Below are 18,378 nucleotides of genomic sequence, written 5' to 3'. Positions count from 1 at the left end.
AAGAAAAAATATCAGAAAACCCATCCACGTAACCAAACAGCACTGCTGTCATGAGTGAGTCCTCAATAGCCCTCTGCCATGTATTTAAGCAAAGCACTTAAAACTACAAATATAAACTTTTCCATACAGGATTAGAACAAATCTGTCAAAACAAGTCTTCCCAAACAGCGTTCACTTTTTCTGATTGTGCTGTGTATTACTGCAGACACTGTTTGACTGCGAGTTTCTGTTGCTCAACGCTCAGCAAATTCAGACAGGCCCTTCTTCAAGTCGGGTATCAGTTTCACTGATACCATTTTATTTGGAAGACAATGAACTGTGACAAATCTCCGTGGCCTAAAGCAATGTTTTTGTTTCCAACAAGTGGGAAAGGTTTGAGTCGATCACCAAAGCAGTAATCTGTAAATCTTTACAAACAATAAAATAATCATACAATGTTTTCAAATCGGAAAAAATTGTATTTTTTTTAATAACATCATGGAGCAGGTTTGTTAATTGATCTATGACTTTGTTTCTTTGAGAACAACTATCAAAATATACATTCAAGACAAACAGAAACATCAAAACCAAAGACATCAGTATATTTTGTTGGGTTTTTATGTGCTAGACCAATACAAAGTAGCAAATTGTGAAGAGGAATAAACTACATCTTCACAAAAACAAAGGTGAGCATTTGAACACTTCTAGAGCAATAAAAATTCAATTCAAACCCACTGCCTTTAGAATGAATGTAATTTATAAATTGACTCAGCTTTTCCTCAGTTTATTCTCAGTATGAATCCAGTTGCTCTGTGAAGGTCACAGAGGTTTGTTAGAAAACACTAGTGAATGAGCAGCATCATGAAGACCAAGGAGCCAGCATGCAGACCAATCTCAAAGCATAAAGCAGTGATCTGAAAATCCACAGGTGTTTGTGTTTTTTGGTTCTCACTTGTATTTGTATTTGGATTGCTTTTGGGTTGTTTATTATCGTGGTTAAAGTCGTCCCGTTTTCCCTGATCGGTTTCTTCTTCAGCTGCAATGCATTAGTCACACCTGATTCCCATCCCACTCATGAACTCTCCCAGTAGTTTAAAGTCTCTTTGTTTCCTTTCTTCCCTGCCAGATTCTTTTGTTTATTGTAGTCTGTTTGCCATTGCCTTTCTCTTCGATGCTAGCTCTCTTCTTGCTGGCTGCCAGATCTGCAATCGCTTTAAAGTGTTGAGTTAATTTCCTTTCTTTTCATAAGTCATTTTATTTGTCAAATCCCACCGACTCTGTCTGCCACTGGCCTCTCTACATTTGGCTCTTAATACAACATGAAACCTAACCGTCCCAAACTTTACATATCTCATGCAGCTTTATTCAATCCATCTTCTGGAAGTTATAAGAATATAGGTCAAACGTACTAGGATATATCCTTCCACCTAAACTCAGGCTGGGTAATGGACCACTAATCAGCAACTTTTTGACCTCAACCCACAAAATGGTTGGTATGTTTGGCAAAAGACACAATCTACATAATCTACAAAGTAAAACACGGTGGTGGAAGTATGACACTATGGGGATCCTTTTTGGTCAGCAGTGGTGGGAAAGCTGGTGAGCCAAGTAGGTAAAGAAGAATCACTTATTTGTATTTTACAGATATGTGATACTTTGTGTTGGTCAATCCAAAAATAATAAGGTAACGTCTCTGTCATTATAGTAGCAAACTTTATAGCAAAAAAGCCCATGTACTAACAGTCATTGCTATTTTGGATAAATCACAACTTAAAATTTGAGTTATTGATTTATATTTTAATTTATCCTGTCATATTTGTTCCAGTGTGGCAATTGTTTTCTTTTTATCTGCTTTCCTCAGTCTAACAATATAGCAATATATATATAGATCCAAGGATAATTGACAAGGAAATAAAACAACTAACCAGTATTGCCTTGATCTCCATACTGTTAGGATACTGAATACGTCCACCATATTGGAATGTCCTCTTCAGATTCTCCTGACAAGCCTTGGCGATACCTGTCAAATTAAACCAGCAGGTAGTAAACACTTTAATACAGAACTATGATGAACCTCAGTCTGTTGGCGAAGAACTGATCACAATGACAACACTGGGAATGGTTCTCAACCTATAAAGACCTGCGCCAGGTCTCCTGAACCTCTGTGATCCTTCAAATGCTGCTGGATCGTAGCCAAGCAAGAAAACTCTGCTACAGTGGGACGCCAGGTATGACCCTACTCAGCTCATTAAGCAAGTAAAAAAAAAATAAAGGTTTCTCCTCTGCTTTTCCAGGACTGTGTCCAGAATTTCTCCACCAGGAAACATGTTTGTATGGCATCTGCTCTGTGCAACCATCTGTTTTTTTTTTTCTTTTTAAACAGGAGGTTTCTGCAGCCCCATCATCAGTTTCTGTCTCACTCTGAAGGGACGGACATAACAAGGACTTTCATCAGCTTATTTTTGCATCATCAGGTGTTTCTTTACAGTGCATGCCATTCTGTGCAGTAATTTCAAAATGGTGTAGCGCTCGGTGTGGATTTTTCAGAAAATACAGTCAAAGAAACACTGGCTCAATCTCCACATCCTTTAATCACCCTGGGCTGATCACTATGATCCCCTTCTTTCCTCTTCCTCATCCCTGTTCAGCCCTTTATATGATTTGTCAATGGGATAAAATCATTTCACATTGGCTCCCCAGCTTGAAAAAAAAAAACTTTTCTTGGTCTCTCTGCAATGAAGGGTGTGTACGTCTCCCCACTAGAAGCCAACGCATTCCAATCTCTATGTGCAAGGCACTGCGCCTTTTTTTATTGAGGTTGTGAATTCTGTGTTTTAGCTGTTTGGCTAGATCCCTCAGGCTGCACCTGGAGCAGAGGCAGAACTGGACGTGTCTTTGTGTTTGCAAAACCATTTCGATAAAGTTTTTGGAGAACTGTCCGAGAGGTTGGCATGTAGACAAGCATTCTCCAGATGTTTGGATGGGCAACCATGGAGGTTCACCCCAATCACATGTAAAAGTGCCACCTTTTACATGTGGTCCTCTGTGGTACTGATATCCTGTCATCCATATAATGAGCCGCCACAAGCATATTACGGCAGACATATGCTTTAATCGTCGAAACAGTCTGGCAGTTTTTATGGAAATGGAGTCTTCTGTATCCTTAGTTCATACCAACTATCAAGGTTCTACAAAGATTGTCCATGTTGTGGTAAATCTTTAGCATCTTAATGCAGTCTTTTAGTCTGATGTGAAGGAACATGAATTAATCGGTTGCGTACCTTGGTATGGCATCCCAGGGCTGTCACAGGCATCCTGCAGGAACCTCAGCAGAAAAGGCTTCATGACGTCGGAGCAGCGATGAAAAGCTGTTAGGATGTACAGCAGCCTCCACCCTCTCTGGCAACTATCCCTGCAGGAAACACACACATACTTAAAGCTACTCCATCACCCCATCTCTGAGGGCAACCTGAGAGGACTGGAGGACTTACTGTTTGGAACTGGTGTTGGTAGTGACCTGCTTCATCACTTGGCAGTAGGCTTCGTCCTTTATCAGACCGTGGTCGCTACTTAACTGCAGTGATCAAGGAATATATAAATGATGCTCAAAAAACACATAAATGCATCTTATTGAGAATTGATCGCAGCAAAAATGATACCTTTAGTATAGTAGCCACCAGGTCCTGCTCAGTCTGGCCTTTCATTGGAAAATCTCCCATAAACTTCATAATAGCTGGGAAAAAATTTATAAAACTTTATTTATAAATCACTTGTGAGAAAAATAATCAGAACACAAATGAGAGAGAGACGCTAAACATGTGTAGCTCAACTGTAATCATAATTTAAAGTTTATGCCAAGGTTCCCAACAGATGTCTGTCACTCCAGTCAGTTCTCTTCTTACCTATAGAGATATCAGCAGCCACTCTGTTCATCCCACTGTCAGAGAAGTCAATCAGAGACTCGTGGATTGGAGACTAAAAACAAAACATGGAGAAATGTGCCAATGATCAACTACTATTAGCAATTCAAGCTAATAATAATAACCAATATATTTTTGTGTATTTTGAACTTTCAAACACTATGGCAACATCTTCACTGAGACAACCTGTAGAGTACTGTGTTTATGACTAATTTCATGAGATGCATAATGTAGGAAGTGCAAATAAACCATGTTTTGTAAAAAAGGAGGCCATGTTGAATTTTGCGACTGGGTAAAACTTGGACTTTATTTTACCTTCTGAGTTAAAATGGAGTGCCTAATAAACCACATCCTTCAACCAGTCATGCAGGACCATTGGATGATCTTTTTCTTTCCTTATCTTTACAATATAACGCAACAAACTGCACAAGTTTAGACATAAGTGTGAGCTTGAGCGGGGTCCGTAGAATCACCTTGGAGAATTTGATCATATCAGCAGGATCTCTGGCCTCCTTCCCTTTTTTGGCTTTCTGCTCACTGTGAGGGATAAACAACAGAACGGTCGGTCATATTTATTTATCAAATGTAAAATCAGGGCTTGATTCTGGCTCTGTTTTGGCTGAACATGTGTTGGAGTGCATCTGCCTGACCTCCTGTTCCTCTGGGCTTCTCTGAAGTACTTCTTGGCAAACTCAGTCATTAAATACTGATTGCTGTGCAGAGGCAGCTCGTCCATTTCCACACTCCAGCTGTCCCCGTACATCTCGTTCACGACCTGACACACACAAACATACAACAGCGTTTTAACCCAAAAGTATATTTGTGCACTGCAATTTGGAAGTATAATCTGTCTGCACCTCTGTGGAAAGCTCGAGCTCATGGGCAGCTACAGCCGAGCCCATCGCCACAGCAACGGCAGCTGATGCGGCAACCCGTCCGTGCCTGTCGCGGGGCTCCGCACGCTCCGCTGGCAGAAACAGGAAGTCAGGAGCAGCTACAGGATGGACGTAATTGCTGGGAAACACTCCGGACCTCCCAAAAACAGCCCCGAAACGCCAACCTGTCTCATTCGGAAACATGAAATATATATTTAAAGTCCCCCCCAAAACAAAAAGGGTCACATCAAATTAGCAAAAGGAAGAGGAATGAACTGGAAATATATTGTTTTTTGCTTTATATACTCTGAGGAAAGAATATAACAAATTTTATTTAAAAATGTTTTGAAACAGAAAACTAGAAGAGCAACACAGGTCATATTATAACCAAAAATATATTCACCAAACACACAGGAAAGAAAAAGTTATGCCACACCCACCAAACTCTGGGGTGTCCCTCTTCAGCTCCTCCAGAAGCATGACAGTTTTCCTCACAATGCAGCCATATTGTTTTCCTGCATACAAATCCACACGCAAACAATGATGACAACATATTTTGTTGAAAACAAAATTAAATAGAAAGGATATATCAGGTTAAAAACAAGCACAAAGAACATGCAATACAGCCAGACTTTTTTATGCTTGTTCTTGCGTCTACACCAAGTTTCTCACCAGATTCCAGCCCATCCATGTGCTGCAGCCGGATGATGTCTCCTTTGTGGAAGCTGAGGTGATTCCTGTTCTCAGTGATGTAATTCCTCACCGCCACCATGTACTCCGAGTCCTGAGAAATCGCACATGGTTAGATTTTCTAATTAGGTTACGTCAGAGAGGTGAGGGGTTGAGTAAAAATGTACTTGATACTTGAAAATTCTTCCACTTTACAATAATGCGCCACCAATAAAGACATTGAGCCACCATGTCAGTCCATCAGAAATAGCGCTACTGGTTCAAAGAGAGAAAGAATGCAAACTCAAACGACAGACATGCAGAACAGCGAGTGAGCGGTGGAACACGTCTCTCTGACCTTCTTGAGCTCTGTGAGGAAGTAGTCGATCATATGTTTGACCTGCGGCGCTTTGGCAGAGAACAGAATCAGTTTCTCATTGGTCAAGTTGAACTCCAGCATGTTCTTCGACGGGATAGACACAAACAGGATGTCCGAATAGCTGCACAGGGAGTCAAAGGTCAGGAGGTGAGGTTAATGACAAAGCAGGTCAAGATTCTTCTTAAGTGGTCTAATTTTTCTATTTCATTGCTTAGAACTGCTTCTAACACATCTGTAGTACGCCGTAGGAAAACTCTGATACAATAAACATCATCTATTCAAGAGCAGGTACTGAAATTATTTCTACTGAAAAAGCCAGAATGGCAAGTACACACATTCATAGATCTTCAGTGTGGCTATTAATCTGGGAATGTTTATAGGGCTGCAGTATGTCTGAAAGGCAACCTGTCTCAATTAAATTTTTCATTTGCACTGTTTTGCCAATATTATTCTATTTTATAGATTGTCATTTACCTTGTTTTGCAGTGATAACTACACATATGGTTTTACGGTTGTGTTTTACGTTCAGAGTTGCATCTGAAAGAAATACCAGACTTCTGCTAGCTGGTACATTTAGTCAGTGAATAATAATAGTTTAGAATCAGGTTTGTGTTTATATGCACTAATCTGTGTGCATACAGCTTATTTTTGAATAGTTTTTGCACTTGGAAAAAAGCAAGTCATTTTTATTGAGGATTGGTGGGAAAAATCCTAGAATTGGAAAAATGATGTTTTTCTTTTTCACTAAATCTTGAAAACCTTCAGAAGAAGAACATTCCTTGCAATACTTTAACTCAGGAACCACCCAAGTGTCCCTTAGGACAGAAGATCAGTTTGTTCTGACCCACATTATTTCCTTCCAGCTGTCCTCCTGAGTCATAAGGACCCTAGATTATTGCAATACATTCGTAACATCTGTAATTTATAAGTAAAAACGAGGACATAACTTACAGTGTTAACAGCATTGGTTGGATTATACTGTAGTGTACAGCTTAGGTGTGGCTGATGCTTTAGTGCAACAGATGTTCCTTGTAAACCTTTGCAAATTTCAATCACTAATCCAAAATTTAAGTTCACCTGTAAGGCCTCAACACCCTGAAGTAGTCTGAAGCGGTCGAGCCGCTCTTCACCAGCTTCAGCAGCTTTATGCCTTTATGCGACACGGACAAGACCTGCACTCCCGTTCCCACGCTGCCCTGAAAAGCACACATGAACCGAACACATGCAACTGTGGTCCGATACTCGTGCGGGCCAAAAGAAGGAGGGATGCAGACTTGGGGAACTCACAGAGGCGGGGAAGAGGCGGGAGAAGTAGATCTCCCAAGAGTCTTTGGCCATGGTCACCACTTTTTTCTTCACGCTTTCGTCATGCGTTCCTGAAGCCTGATCCACTTTGTTCTCCGCTGTTAAAAAGAAGACGGGTTCTTCAAAGTTTCATCCAAAGACCCGCAGCAGGAATGATTGATACGCGTTTGATCTTTATTTTGTTAGGTTTTGTTTACCGAAAAGGTCTTTCATCTTCTGTCTCTCTTCCTGAGTGATGCGGACGCAGGCTTCGGAGAAGGTATCGTGTACGATCTGCAAAAGAGAGACAAAAGCATGCATTACCTTGCAAGATGCCACCATCAGAATGTTTCACTGTAGAGACGGTTTGTTTTCTTCCATATGTAGGTCTAGAAGCTTAGTTATGACCATATCACCTTCTTTGACATGTTTGTGGTGTCCATTTCAAAGCTTGTGTCACATTGTCAAATACTCTTAGGTACTGGATTAAATAATACTCTTTTGTCATTTTAAAACTAATCGTGCACAACTTCATCCCTGATCTGAATAATCACTTAAAAATCAACAAATCCATCATCAGCAAGAGTCTATTGTTGCAGTCTCTGGTTCCATCTCTGGTTATTCATTTTTAATAATTTGTAATTTTTCAATATCCCACATCTGATTAAAGTATCACATGAGCCTATTTCAATTTGAAATTAAACTTAAACAATTACCCAGATATATGGTGACAAAAAAACTGACATACTGTCTTTTAATGTCTACAAATTCCTTTGACCAACCTGTCTGAAAATTAAGTCCAGGATCAGAGGGTTATTCAAGTTCTCTTTGGGGTAGAAAACCTGCATCGAGACAAAAAATAATGACAGTAAAGCAAGTAAATATCACAGAGACACAAAATGTGGTATTAAGTGTTCATTATTCCCATCTCTCAAAGCATTTAGTCGCAATGCAAAATAAATTTAGAGGAGAAAAGATCTTAAACCCACCTCCTTCCTCATGAAGAGTTTCCAGGGGACATTAGAGTAGGTGTAATATTCATCACTGGTTCTGCTGTGGAGTTGAGTCTGAACATTCTCCTCTTCCACTGGTAAATCTCTAGAGACTGGACAGACACATGAATGAAGTCCAACCAGACTTCCTCTTTACGTTAAAGTCTGCGAGCGTAAAATGTGCTGTGTATTTTTCTGTTTATTTCAATGTCTAGTTTTCGGAAAAGCTCACCTGGAGGATGGGAGGGGATCATGATGGAACTGGCTGCAAACTCTGCAGGTTGAGGCTTGGCTACTTTGACGGCTTTTACTTTTTCCTCTTCCTTAGGTTGGGGTTGGGAGGGTGGAGGCTTCTTCTGTGACTGAGCATCAGGAAATGACAAGTAGCAGCTAGTTGGTGTTCAAGTAGATTAGGCCCTCTTCACACCAGATTATGGTTCCCAAAACATCTACAATCATTCTAACTTTGCTCAACCGCAGCAAAGTTGGAAGATCTCTTTCAGTGACAATCATAACACTGCATAATACACTCTTAGTACTTGGCAATTCCAAATATTTCTTCCCACCGTTGTTTATTCTGTATCCGAGTCCTGCAATATATTCTCTTGCGACCAAACCAGGAAGATACATGCTAACCTCACAGGGTAAATATACTGCCTATGCTACCATGCTGCCCTATGCTACACCCAGAGCAGGCTTGATAACTTTTAATACCTTACTGCAGCATTAATCTTGTCCAAAGAGTTCTAGGGGTTGCGATTTACCGGTTGCGGGGGATTTGCCATTTGATCTTTAAGGATCTCCATAGCTTCGTCATGGGGGTCAGGTTTCTTGGCAAACTTCTTCCCGTCACTTTTTCTGCACGCACAAGAAAATAACGATGAATACATACCAGATTATTATACACTTTCTTGATATATACTTAAAAAATCCCTCAACTAAACACTGTTTTTAGATCTGACCAATCAGATACAGGTGAATAAAAAAATAAGTTTAAATCTGATTGAAATAAAATCCCAAGAAACGAAAGTGTAACAATCTGTTAACCGATTCCTTCTCAGCATTCTTGAAACATGTAAGGATGAGGAAAATTTTATTTAATAAGGATATCTGCGTTGACATAACTCAGTGAGCTACCTTTGAGTTGGAGACCCAACTGAGGATGTTGTGCCTGCTGGCTGGTGCTGCTTGATTATGTCTTTAATGTCGTGGCTCGGATCGATTCGCTCCGTGTTGCTCACACTGGACCGGACAACATCCTCAGGAGGCGGCCCACGAGTCGTACCTGGAAAATGCACCAAAAATGAGAAAATACCAGAAAAGCTTAATGTCTACATTTGCAGAATATAATAACAACCAGACGTACTCGTTTTCCGCTGGACGGCAGCAGGGCTGGACTTGTGCGACTCGCTGCTCTCTTTGGACTGCAGACAAACAAAAACCAAGATGATATTTGAAAGTTGATGAAAGTAGCATACAATGGGATGCTTTTACTCACGGGGCTCGGTGTGTGTGAGCGCTGCGGCGGGTTTGCGTGGTGGTGCGGTGGTGGCGTCTGGGGAGCTGGAGCAACAGGAGGGAAGGAAGACAACATCTGCTGCTGGATCGCCATGGCCTGCATGGTCATCTGCTGCGCCTGCACCAGATTGACATTAGGAATTACAGGTCTGCTGCTTTGTAGGACGTGAATGTAAAGTTCATTTTGTTTTTTCTTTTCAGTTGCACCTAGATGTTAAATCAGTTTTTACTGGCCGAGGCTCAATTACTTCCTTCCCATCACCAAGACAGAAACTGACAACATGAAATATCTCAAAAAGCAACACATCAGTCCCCAATTCAAAGAGATTCAAGAACAGATAAGAAAAGAAACGATTAATGTCTGACTGTCTGGCAAGAATTAGAAAGCTCTAAAATTACATTTTTATAATGCAAGACTAGTTTGGTAAAGATAATTGTTAAAAATAGGCTTGTTTACACTCCTATGAAGCTTTTCTAGTTAGTTTAGTTCAGTGCTTCTCAATTATTTTCCGTTACGCCCCCCCTAGCAAGAAGAAAACTATTCGCGCCCCCCACTCCCCACCGAGACTATCCATCTCTGCATAACATTTTTTCCTCAACATTTTTTTCGCTGAAAAAACTCTAGCGGCTTATCGACGTGATTGGGATGTAACGTATTTAAGTGACGCGCTAATTTATTTGGCTTCATGCTGTCCGCTGCGAGCATTTTTAGACACAGCAAACACACCGGTCTTTCCTCTCTCCAACTGTAGTCACAGTGAAGCCAAGCGCTAAATACGCTTCGTCGTATTTCCTCTTCTTAGCTTTCGGTTGACTTTCTGTTGTCTCATTATCTTTGTCTCTCTCCGCTTTTCTTTTCATCCCTGTGAAAAACTTTTTCATGTTGGGGATTGTTGAATAACGGAGGCCATAGACAGAACGCAGTCGGAGCTTTTTGTTGACTTAACACTGCTAACCAAGGCAAACCTGTTGTCTTGTAAGTCGTAAAATGTTGCACTGGCGCAAACGTGACAGAAGTAACAATGAGAGCGCCACTGCCGCCTACTGTGCGCAATTACACTTTATACTAGTACGGCCAAAAAAAAGCCTGTTCCCCAGGATCACATGCGCCCCCCCAGGTATCGCACCGCGCCCCCCAAAGGGGGCCCGCCCCACTTTTTGAGAAGCACTGGTTTAGTTGATCAATATTTTCTCTAACCTTTTGAAAATAGTGATTCCACACGTACTCCAGGATGAAAGTGATTTGCTCATAGAAATGTATTGAGCAGGTACTTTAGTTGAAGATATCTCATTCATTTTGAATAACATTTTGGGTTCGTCAGTTTTGCAACTTGTCAAGTGTTTTTAACATAACAATAATCTGCTTATACATCTACAGCAAAATTAATGTAATTCCCCAGGACAATACCAATCACTGGGGCTTGTTCGGGAAATTAATTTACACCTGTGAGTTATAGATTGAAAGGTATTTTTTTTCTACAGGATGCTGCAGTAAATGTTCTGCTTTATGTTGGTTATTATGCAGATCTTTCTGCTTCATTTGATCATTTTGCTTGACATTTATCATAATTAATTTGCCTTATTTACATTTTTCTTTCTAGAAAAACACACAAAAAAACATTTCTTCTTTTCCTGTCCCATCTTCCAGTGGTTCCCCGGCTGAGCCTGGCCATATTTTTTGCAAAACCTTTTTTTTTACTTCATCAAGTGTTAAGTAAAAAATTATAATTATTCACTTTGAGAAACTACAGTGTAGGAAATAACAGCAACATTAAATGATTCCCACCAGAATGATAGCTTGCTGGTTGATGATGGCTTGTTGTTGCTGAGTCAGCACCACCTGCTCCGATCCTGAGGAAAACGAGGAAGAAATCGACGGTGAAACAACAACGATGCAATTATATCACGGTAAAATGCCGAGCGTGCATTTATTTCACTGCAACAAAGCATACTGGAAGTCTAGAACTGCTTTAGAAAGGCAGGAATCATGATTAAAGCTTTCACTCTGAGCCGTAGGTGAAGCCCACCACGCCCACTCGTTTCAGGCCACACATGCTGGAAAGCCACATGCCTCGTTCTCCTTATACCTGGCACACCTGTCATCACAGGCAAGCCTGGGACTGCGGGCAACGTCGGGAGAGCAGTCATCCCCGGCAGGCCCGGGACGCCCCCGAGATAAGACGATGCGTCCGTTTCCCTCGCAGCTGCTTGGGCAGCTGTGGGCACTGAAGCGGGGGCCCGGGTGGGCAAAGGAGTGGGCGTTACGCGAGAGGCGGGAGTGGGGGAGGCGGGTGGAGGGTAGGGCTGTTGGGGACGGTTGTATTGATGGTACTCGGGCTGCTGCGGCTCTTCCTCTTCCTGCTGGTGTCGTTCTTGGTGATGGTGGTAGGAGGGGACTGGCCTGGGGGGCATCATTCCTCCGGCCACTGGGAGCACTGGGACGGCTTCAAGAGCAGCAGGTAGAGAACAAAATCAGAGTCAAGGGAATGCTTTCTGCTGCCGCTTTGGAGCACTGGTGGATAGTTAACCCTCAGTAAAATAATCAATCTGCATTTTAGAGACATAACAAAGATTTAAAGATTCCAATAAACAAAACATTTTTTCCAACACCAACTTATAAAAGAGTGTCCGGTCTAGTTATACTATAAGTTGATAATATACTCAGTTTTCTTCACTTTCTGCCTAATCCCTAATAGGAATAAGATTATTTTATTAATAAAAATGTGGAAACTAGGAGTGAAACGATAGCCATGTCATTTAAAAACACCTGTTGTTGCAGTGGTGCTGCTTTGGTATGTATTGGGAATAGGAGCTTTACTAACTGAATTGAACCAAATTGAATTGGTGATTTAAATCCAGTTTGCCCATCTATCCAAAGTGAATTGTTGCTTATTCTTCTTCAGAAGTCATGGTGGTTGGATGTGAATGTTAATTTTCCCACAAATCCTTATTTGGATGTTTGCCTCGACCATAAAGATGTTTCAGTCCAAACCAGACAATTGCTGCTCTAGTTGTATGTTTAGAGCATACAACTTCCCAACTATGTATTACTGAATACTATTGCGAGGCACAATTAATCCCCACACAGAGACAGCAATCATTTGTTAACTCTAGTTATACTATAAGTTGATAATATACTCAGTTTTCTTCACTTTCTGCCTAATTATCCATTAATTATACGAGATGACTCATGAATGTGTCATAAGTTGCAACGACAAAGAAGTAGAAAAAAAATTAGAAGAGTAAAGATGGCAGCCCTAATAGAAATAAGATTATTTTATTAATAAAAATGTGGAAACTAGGAGTGAAACGATAGCCATGTCATTTAAAAACACCTGTTGTTGCAGTGGATGCTATTGATGCATTATGAATGAGGTTGGTGCTCATTGTGGCTCCTAATCGCCAGATTAGGAGTGTTGATCCGTGAACATGAATCTTTAAACAGCCCTACAGAGTTTATCAACCTTTACAATAAAAACAAAATCACTATAGTGTATTAAATAAGTTCCTTTGTGTGAGACTAAAAGAAATCAACTCAGCACATTTTGAACCAATTAGTTTGAAGCATTTATAGTGAGGAATCTTACTATGGTCTCAAAGATTCACACCACAACACAAAGGAAGAGCTGTGGACAGAAATGTAAAAAAAATTAAATAAAAAATGCAGAGGAAATACAAAATAAAGTAATAGGCTGCACAGTCGGGACAGAAACTGCACAGAGGGAAGGTTCAGAGTTTCACCTCCAGGACGAATCCCCGGTGGATAAGGCCGGGTGGGAGTCGCTTGCCCCTCGCCGCCGCCTTCCCCTGCGACGCCGACGCCTCCTCCTCCCTTCATTCTGGTAGACAAGGCGGCCTTTTCCATGTTCTTGCCGACAGAAAGGTCATTTGGATCGGGCAGAGGAACAACAAGAAATGTTTGCAGATGGTGAAAAACTGGAGTTTAAACGACAGAGAGAACGGGATTAACAGCAAAGAGACCGCGAGACGTAGTGCGCTGCACGATTCAGACCGTGGCTGAATCATCCTGCGAGTGGAGCCGCAGGAACTGAATACTCTCCAGGTACTACCACACACACTGTAGGTGATGCTCAACCACACACAGTCACACTTGTTAGGACACAAAATATACACTTCTGCAGTACATCTCAACCTTTAAGGTTTTTTTTTTTTTCACGCAAAAATAACTTTGGTTTGCAGATTTTCTAGTTTGGAAATTCCCCCGATCAAAATGAGTTTGTGTTAACAAGCTAGCAAGCTGTCACATATGAAAATACATAGGAAAAATCTGCCTGGTGTCTCTTTCTTTTCTTTTTCATAATACACGATAAACTGTGGTGAGAAGAGAATCGTTCACCTGCATGTTAAAGTTCTCTGCCCGCTGTTGCGATCATATACGGTAGGTCCTTCAGAAACCTAATCATCCTCATTGTCTGCCCCATTCATACACAAACAGAGACGGTAGGTCACATGTTCCACCCATCTATCAGACTCATTTTCATGAACTCTCAGGACTTCAGCTGGCTACTTGTTCAACCTGCAAGATTAAAACCATAACGCGTTCTCATTTTGGTTTTTGAGGACCTTTTTTTAACTGATAAATCCGTAAATCTATTGAAAATGCAGCTGCAGCTTTTTGCCAGTGTCTTTCAAGAGTATTTACAGTCTGCGAGCTTTTCCATATTTAGCCCCCACTAGCAACTTCAACCTATTTACTGGGATTTTATGTGAAAGACCAACACGACGTAGTTCATCATTGTGAAGTGGGAGGAAAACGATAAGTGTAAAAGTTATGTTGCAAAAACTTTTGAAAGTGAATTTATTTGTGTCACTTGCAGGACGTCAGTGTGAACACTCACCACGCCGTCATCTGACAGAACCGGGTCAAACAGGCTGTCCAGGTAGCGGTCCATTCCTCTCTGAGTCTGACCGTCGCTGAACGTGTCCGATTCTGCTGGATACAGAAAAACAGGCGGGATAATAGAGGGTGAAACCTCCTTTGAAAAGATTTTAATCAGCATCTCAATGAGCATGAGAACAATTTCCATAGTTCTCACAAGGCTGAGTTTCACAGACGACCATAATGTGAAAACAAAGTCAATATGATTTTTAAGGAAAACATCAAGTTTCCTAGGCATAAAATCAACAAGTTGGCGATATACCGCAACATGTAGCGTATTTTGTAGTGTAGAATCCCATAGGAAATATTGATTTTGAATAGAAACGAAACTTTTCTTATTTTTATTTTTTTTTACACATATTTAGTTAGGTGTATTACTTTATGCTGAGTGAGCGCTGTCAATCACAGGTCAGGGTGGCAGTCTATTAGGACATTTCTCCAAACTTCCTCCCCATCACTGGATGAAATCGGCACAAAGGAATCACTATCTTGAGCCGGAAACTTGTAACTCGTGTTCAGATTTTCCTTTTTTTTACATTACAGAATTTGTCAACTCTGAACATGGAAATATATGTATGTGAAAAGGAGAAAGTGTAATCATCATCCTTACTTTTACCCAAAAACATATTTCGTACTAGTAAAGGACGACAAGTTTCACTGTGATGATGATTCGTTTCAGCAGTTGTGTATACAGCCTCCTGTAGGTCAAATCGTCCCTACAAACGTCTTTTTATTCTTGTTCTGTGAACTACTCAGTGTGTGTTTGTGCACCGTGACTGTAGTAACCATCAGAGTCAGGCAGGCTGTGGGCTGGTCTGCTGCCGCTGCTGCTCAGAGGAAAGGAAGATGGAAGCTCCTCGTCTGAGTCAAAGCCGCTGCCCAACAAGGTGCTGGGAAAAGAGAGGGAATAATCCACCATATCAAACACAAACCAGAGGTTCTCGTTACTGGATTTGATGTTACTGAGCGTATTCTGCAGACTGACAGGCTGGTATTAGCTCTGACTCTAGCTGGGTTATCAGTGCTGATGATGAAGTAACTCTTTTGCTTGGGAAAGTCCACAGGAAGCTCCAGGTCCGCTATCAGGTCCAGCACATAGTCATGGCCGGCTAACTCCACCCACTGGCTCTGCTCCTTCATCAGAACCGAACTCCCCCTCCACCAGTCGGAAACTCCTCTGCAAAGCCAAAACAATGCCGGGTGCCCAACTGTTATCTACAGCATCCTCCACATTAATTAGCATCCCTGTAAAAAAATAAATAAACCGACCTTTTCAGTACTTTTACTCAGAGGACGGTAAGAAAAACGCATCTTATGAAGTTATTTCAATTGTTTTTTTTATTATATACGCAACAATGTGTTTCAAAAAGTAGTTGGATAGTCTGAGTCTGTTCAATTCAAGCAAGCATCAATATGAGGAATTAGTTATGTTGTTACCTGAGCCAAAAAGCAACAAGAACAACTGGTGTGTGTGGATTAAAAAGTCCATTAAAGCTGGGATATTTCACAAAATAGTGGTTTCTTGTTTCTTTCTAAGTTAAAATATTACCATATGTTATAATTTGTTGATTAGGTCCCTGACTTGTATGAATATACATCCTTTTTGGTATTTGACAATGTTAACTTTTCTGTAAATAAATTGTGAAAATCACAAAATCTGGATTTGGAATCAGAGAGAAATACATGAGTTTATCCTTTAATGTTAAAATATATTCAATATGAATTTTAACATCATTGAAATAATTAGTATAATCAAACTAAACACAGAATAAAAGGTATTTTCAGTTTTATACAGGTTTAACTTTGTAACATTGTGACACAGAAGCAGATTTTTCTCACCAGTCTTCAACAAATGTTAGATTTGTTTTGTTATGTTAGGCTACTGCAAGTGAAGATTAATTCACATCTTTATTTCAGTATACATTTAATAAATATGGAGCACATTGTTTTTCTGAAGGAATGCCTACAATACAAATTAGCTGAGTCCATTATTAGCACCTGTGACGCAGGATATGTCCCGCTAAATCCTCCCCGCTGGTCCAAGAATGAACGGGACACAGGAAGGATCCTCCTGCAGAAGAAAAGTAGCAAATTTTAAAAAGCTGTGGCCTTATTTTATTTATCTTCTGAAAAATCATTTCAGCTATGGAGACCGGATAATGCGTCCCTTTAAAAGCCAGCGGCGTTCAAGCCACCTGATACGACCTGGTAATGAATAATCAATAGTGGGATAATGAGGCTGTAACTGATCTCGCTGAATAATAGTGATGTCTGGTGGATATGTCTTCTTTACGTTGAGCATGGCCTTTCAATTAATCGATAAAAAGCTGCATACAAACCAGCGGCTAAGAGTATTTGCTTTAAAAATACATTTTAAAACAGATATACGGAAGTTCATTTCTAACAACGCATTTGATTTACTATTCACCTTTTAGACTTTTTGCATTTCCTTGAGAACGGAAAAATATAAACATTTTCCATTTGTAGACAAGCGTCTCACCATCAAAGCAGTGCACCTGCAGCACCATGTTTGCCTTCTTCCTATTGGCCGTCCACTCCAGCAGAGACAGCGGATAGGTCCGCGCAGCCTCGGGGAAGGAGCCGAGGCTTTGCTGCATCTTCTGATTGGCTTGGATGAGTCTGTGCTGCAGTAGCGCCTGGCAACCAGCAGGGGCATGATCTGACACAAACCTGAGCAACGATTTACAAAATTAATGTAAAAAGCCTGTTTTTTTTTTCATTTATCATTTTCATTTTCAAAGGGGTAATAAATGAATCCGTGAATAAATAAATGTATAAATATAAATGGGAATAAATATTCCAATTGCTTGATTATTTATTTGTTTTACTCATTTTTTATTTATTTATTTTCCCTATTTATTTCTTCATTTAGTTTTGGTTGACATGGCTCTCCATACTATGATAACCTAAATTAATCATTTTTATTTTACATGTAAAAATTCTGAATTTTTTTTTTTTATGTCACATTAAATTTAATGTAATTTTTTAAACATTTTATTTGAAAATAAAACTTTATTGGGTTTGGTTTCTCACTTCAGCAGATGTTTCTCCATCCTGGGCGAAGGGGCGAAGCTGGAAACACACGCCAGCAGCAGCAGCCAGCCCCTCTCGGCGTTTTCAAGGTTCGTGTTTCTCCACACCTGATTAACGACCTGAGCCAGGATCTCGTCTCGTAAACCCGGAGACATCAGCCCTCTTTGGATGACGTAATTCCCAAACAGGTTTTCCTGAGCCCCGTTCAGGTGAGGGTCCCCCATAAACCGCAAAACCTCAAGAAGCCAGGACAAAGTAAAAATGATGAACAGGTGGATTTCTGATAGTAAAGCATTTTTCTTTTTGGTCAGAATACCATGTTGAAAAGCTCCAGAGCCTCTCTCTTGAGGTCGTCCTCCACTTTGGTTAGAGGTAACTCCAGAGGAACCATTAGCATCCCAAATTTTGGCTCCTGCAACAACAAATCGTTAAAGTTTTATAACTCTGAACTGAACACAATCTGACTAATCCAAAAGAGATTTTATTCTTAAAAGGAGAGATTTTCCACCAGTATTGTCTTGATACCAGACCCAACTTTAGGAATATTCATAACCCTCACACTTTTGCCTATTTCTGTTTACAGTTACAAAAATGTGTTTTATCAGCATTCTGTACAAATTAAAATACAATTATGTTTAGCCCATTTTAATCTTATATCTCTAAATGAAAAAAATTGCCACAGTCACAAATTTGAAAAATAAAGTCTGACTGAGTTACATTTAATCTTACTATTTTGAAACTGTTCTGTTTCTGACTGCAGACATTTGTTGAAAAACACTAATGAACAAACCAATGAACATACTGAGGC

General features: G+C 40.4%; 2 protein-coding genes across 2 annotated transcripts in view; one reads left to right on the top strand and one right to left on the bottom strand.

Moving 5' to 3' along the window:
• LOC129363100 (protein shisa-8) overlaps window positions 1-18,378 on the top strand; it is a 281,634-nt gene that overhangs the window by 172,284 nt on the left and 90,972 nt on the right. The window lies entirely within an intron of this gene.
• Window positions 1-18,378, bottom strand: part of myo15aa (myosin XVAa) — a 36,420-nt gene that overhangs the window by 4,518 nt on the left and 13,524 nt on the right. Inside the window, exons 28-58 of the mRNA XM_055034938.1 lie at window positions 17,887-17,982; window positions 17,571-17,806; window positions 17,017-17,207; window positions 16,515-16,587; window positions 15,502-15,693; window positions 15,288-15,406; window positions 14,476-14,570; window positions 13,358-13,484; window positions 11,704-12,060; window positions 11,403-11,467; window positions 9,597-9,734; window positions 9,465-9,522; window positions 9,236-9,383; window positions 8,863-8,956; window positions 8,331-8,460; window positions 8,096-8,211; window positions 7,889-7,948; window positions 7,325-7,400; window positions 7,110-7,225; window positions 6,900-7,018; window positions 5,802-5,943; window positions 5,447-5,558; window positions 5,215-5,289; window positions 4,757-4,959; window positions 4,550-4,674; window positions 4,373-4,436; window positions 3,882-3,954; window positions 3,639-3,712; window positions 3,471-3,553; window positions 3,261-3,391; window positions 1,905-1,999 (exon numbers count right to left, since the gene is read on the bottom strand). Coding sequence (XP_054890913.1) covers window positions 1,905-1,999; window positions 3,261-3,391; window positions 3,471-3,553; window positions 3,639-3,712; window positions 3,882-3,954; window positions 4,373-4,436; window positions 4,550-4,674; window positions 4,757-4,959; window positions 5,215-5,289; window positions 5,447-5,558; window positions 5,802-5,943; window positions 6,900-7,018; window positions 7,110-7,225; window positions 7,325-7,400; window positions 7,889-7,948; window positions 8,096-8,211; window positions 8,331-8,460; window positions 8,863-8,956; window positions 9,236-9,383; window positions 9,465-9,522; window positions 9,597-9,734; window positions 11,403-11,467; window positions 11,704-12,060; window positions 13,358-13,484; window positions 14,476-14,570; window positions 15,288-15,406; window positions 15,502-15,693; window positions 16,515-16,587; window positions 17,017-17,207; window positions 17,571-17,806; window positions 17,887-17,982 — 3,783 coding nt within the window. The remainder of the gene's footprint in view (window positions 1-1,904; window positions 2,000-3,260; window positions 3,392-3,470; window positions 3,554-3,638; window positions 3,713-3,881; window positions 3,955-4,372; window positions 4,437-4,549; window positions 4,675-4,756; window positions 4,960-5,214; window positions 5,290-5,446; window positions 5,559-5,801; window positions 5,944-6,899; window positions 7,019-7,109; window positions 7,226-7,324; window positions 7,401-7,888; window positions 7,949-8,095; window positions 8,212-8,330; window positions 8,461-8,862; window positions 8,957-9,235; window positions 9,384-9,464; window positions 9,523-9,596; window positions 9,735-11,402; window positions 11,468-11,703; window positions 12,061-13,357; window positions 13,485-14,475; window positions 14,571-15,287; window positions 15,407-15,501; window positions 15,694-16,514; window positions 16,588-17,016; window positions 17,208-17,570; window positions 17,807-17,886; window positions 17,983-18,378) is intronic.

This window comes from Poeciliopsis prolifica, unplaced genomic scaffold (assembly GCF_027474105.1).
Source record: "Poeciliopsis prolifica strain line A6 unplaced genomic scaffold, Auburn_PproV2 SCAFFOLD010, whole genome shotgun sequence".
Lineage (NCBI taxonomy): Eukaryota > Metazoa > Chordata > Actinopteri > Cyprinodontiformes > Poeciliidae > Poeciliopsis > Poeciliopsis prolifica.
The sequence above is the reverse complement of the archived record's forward strand: the minus strand, read 5'-3'. Positions and strand labels throughout refer to the sequence as shown.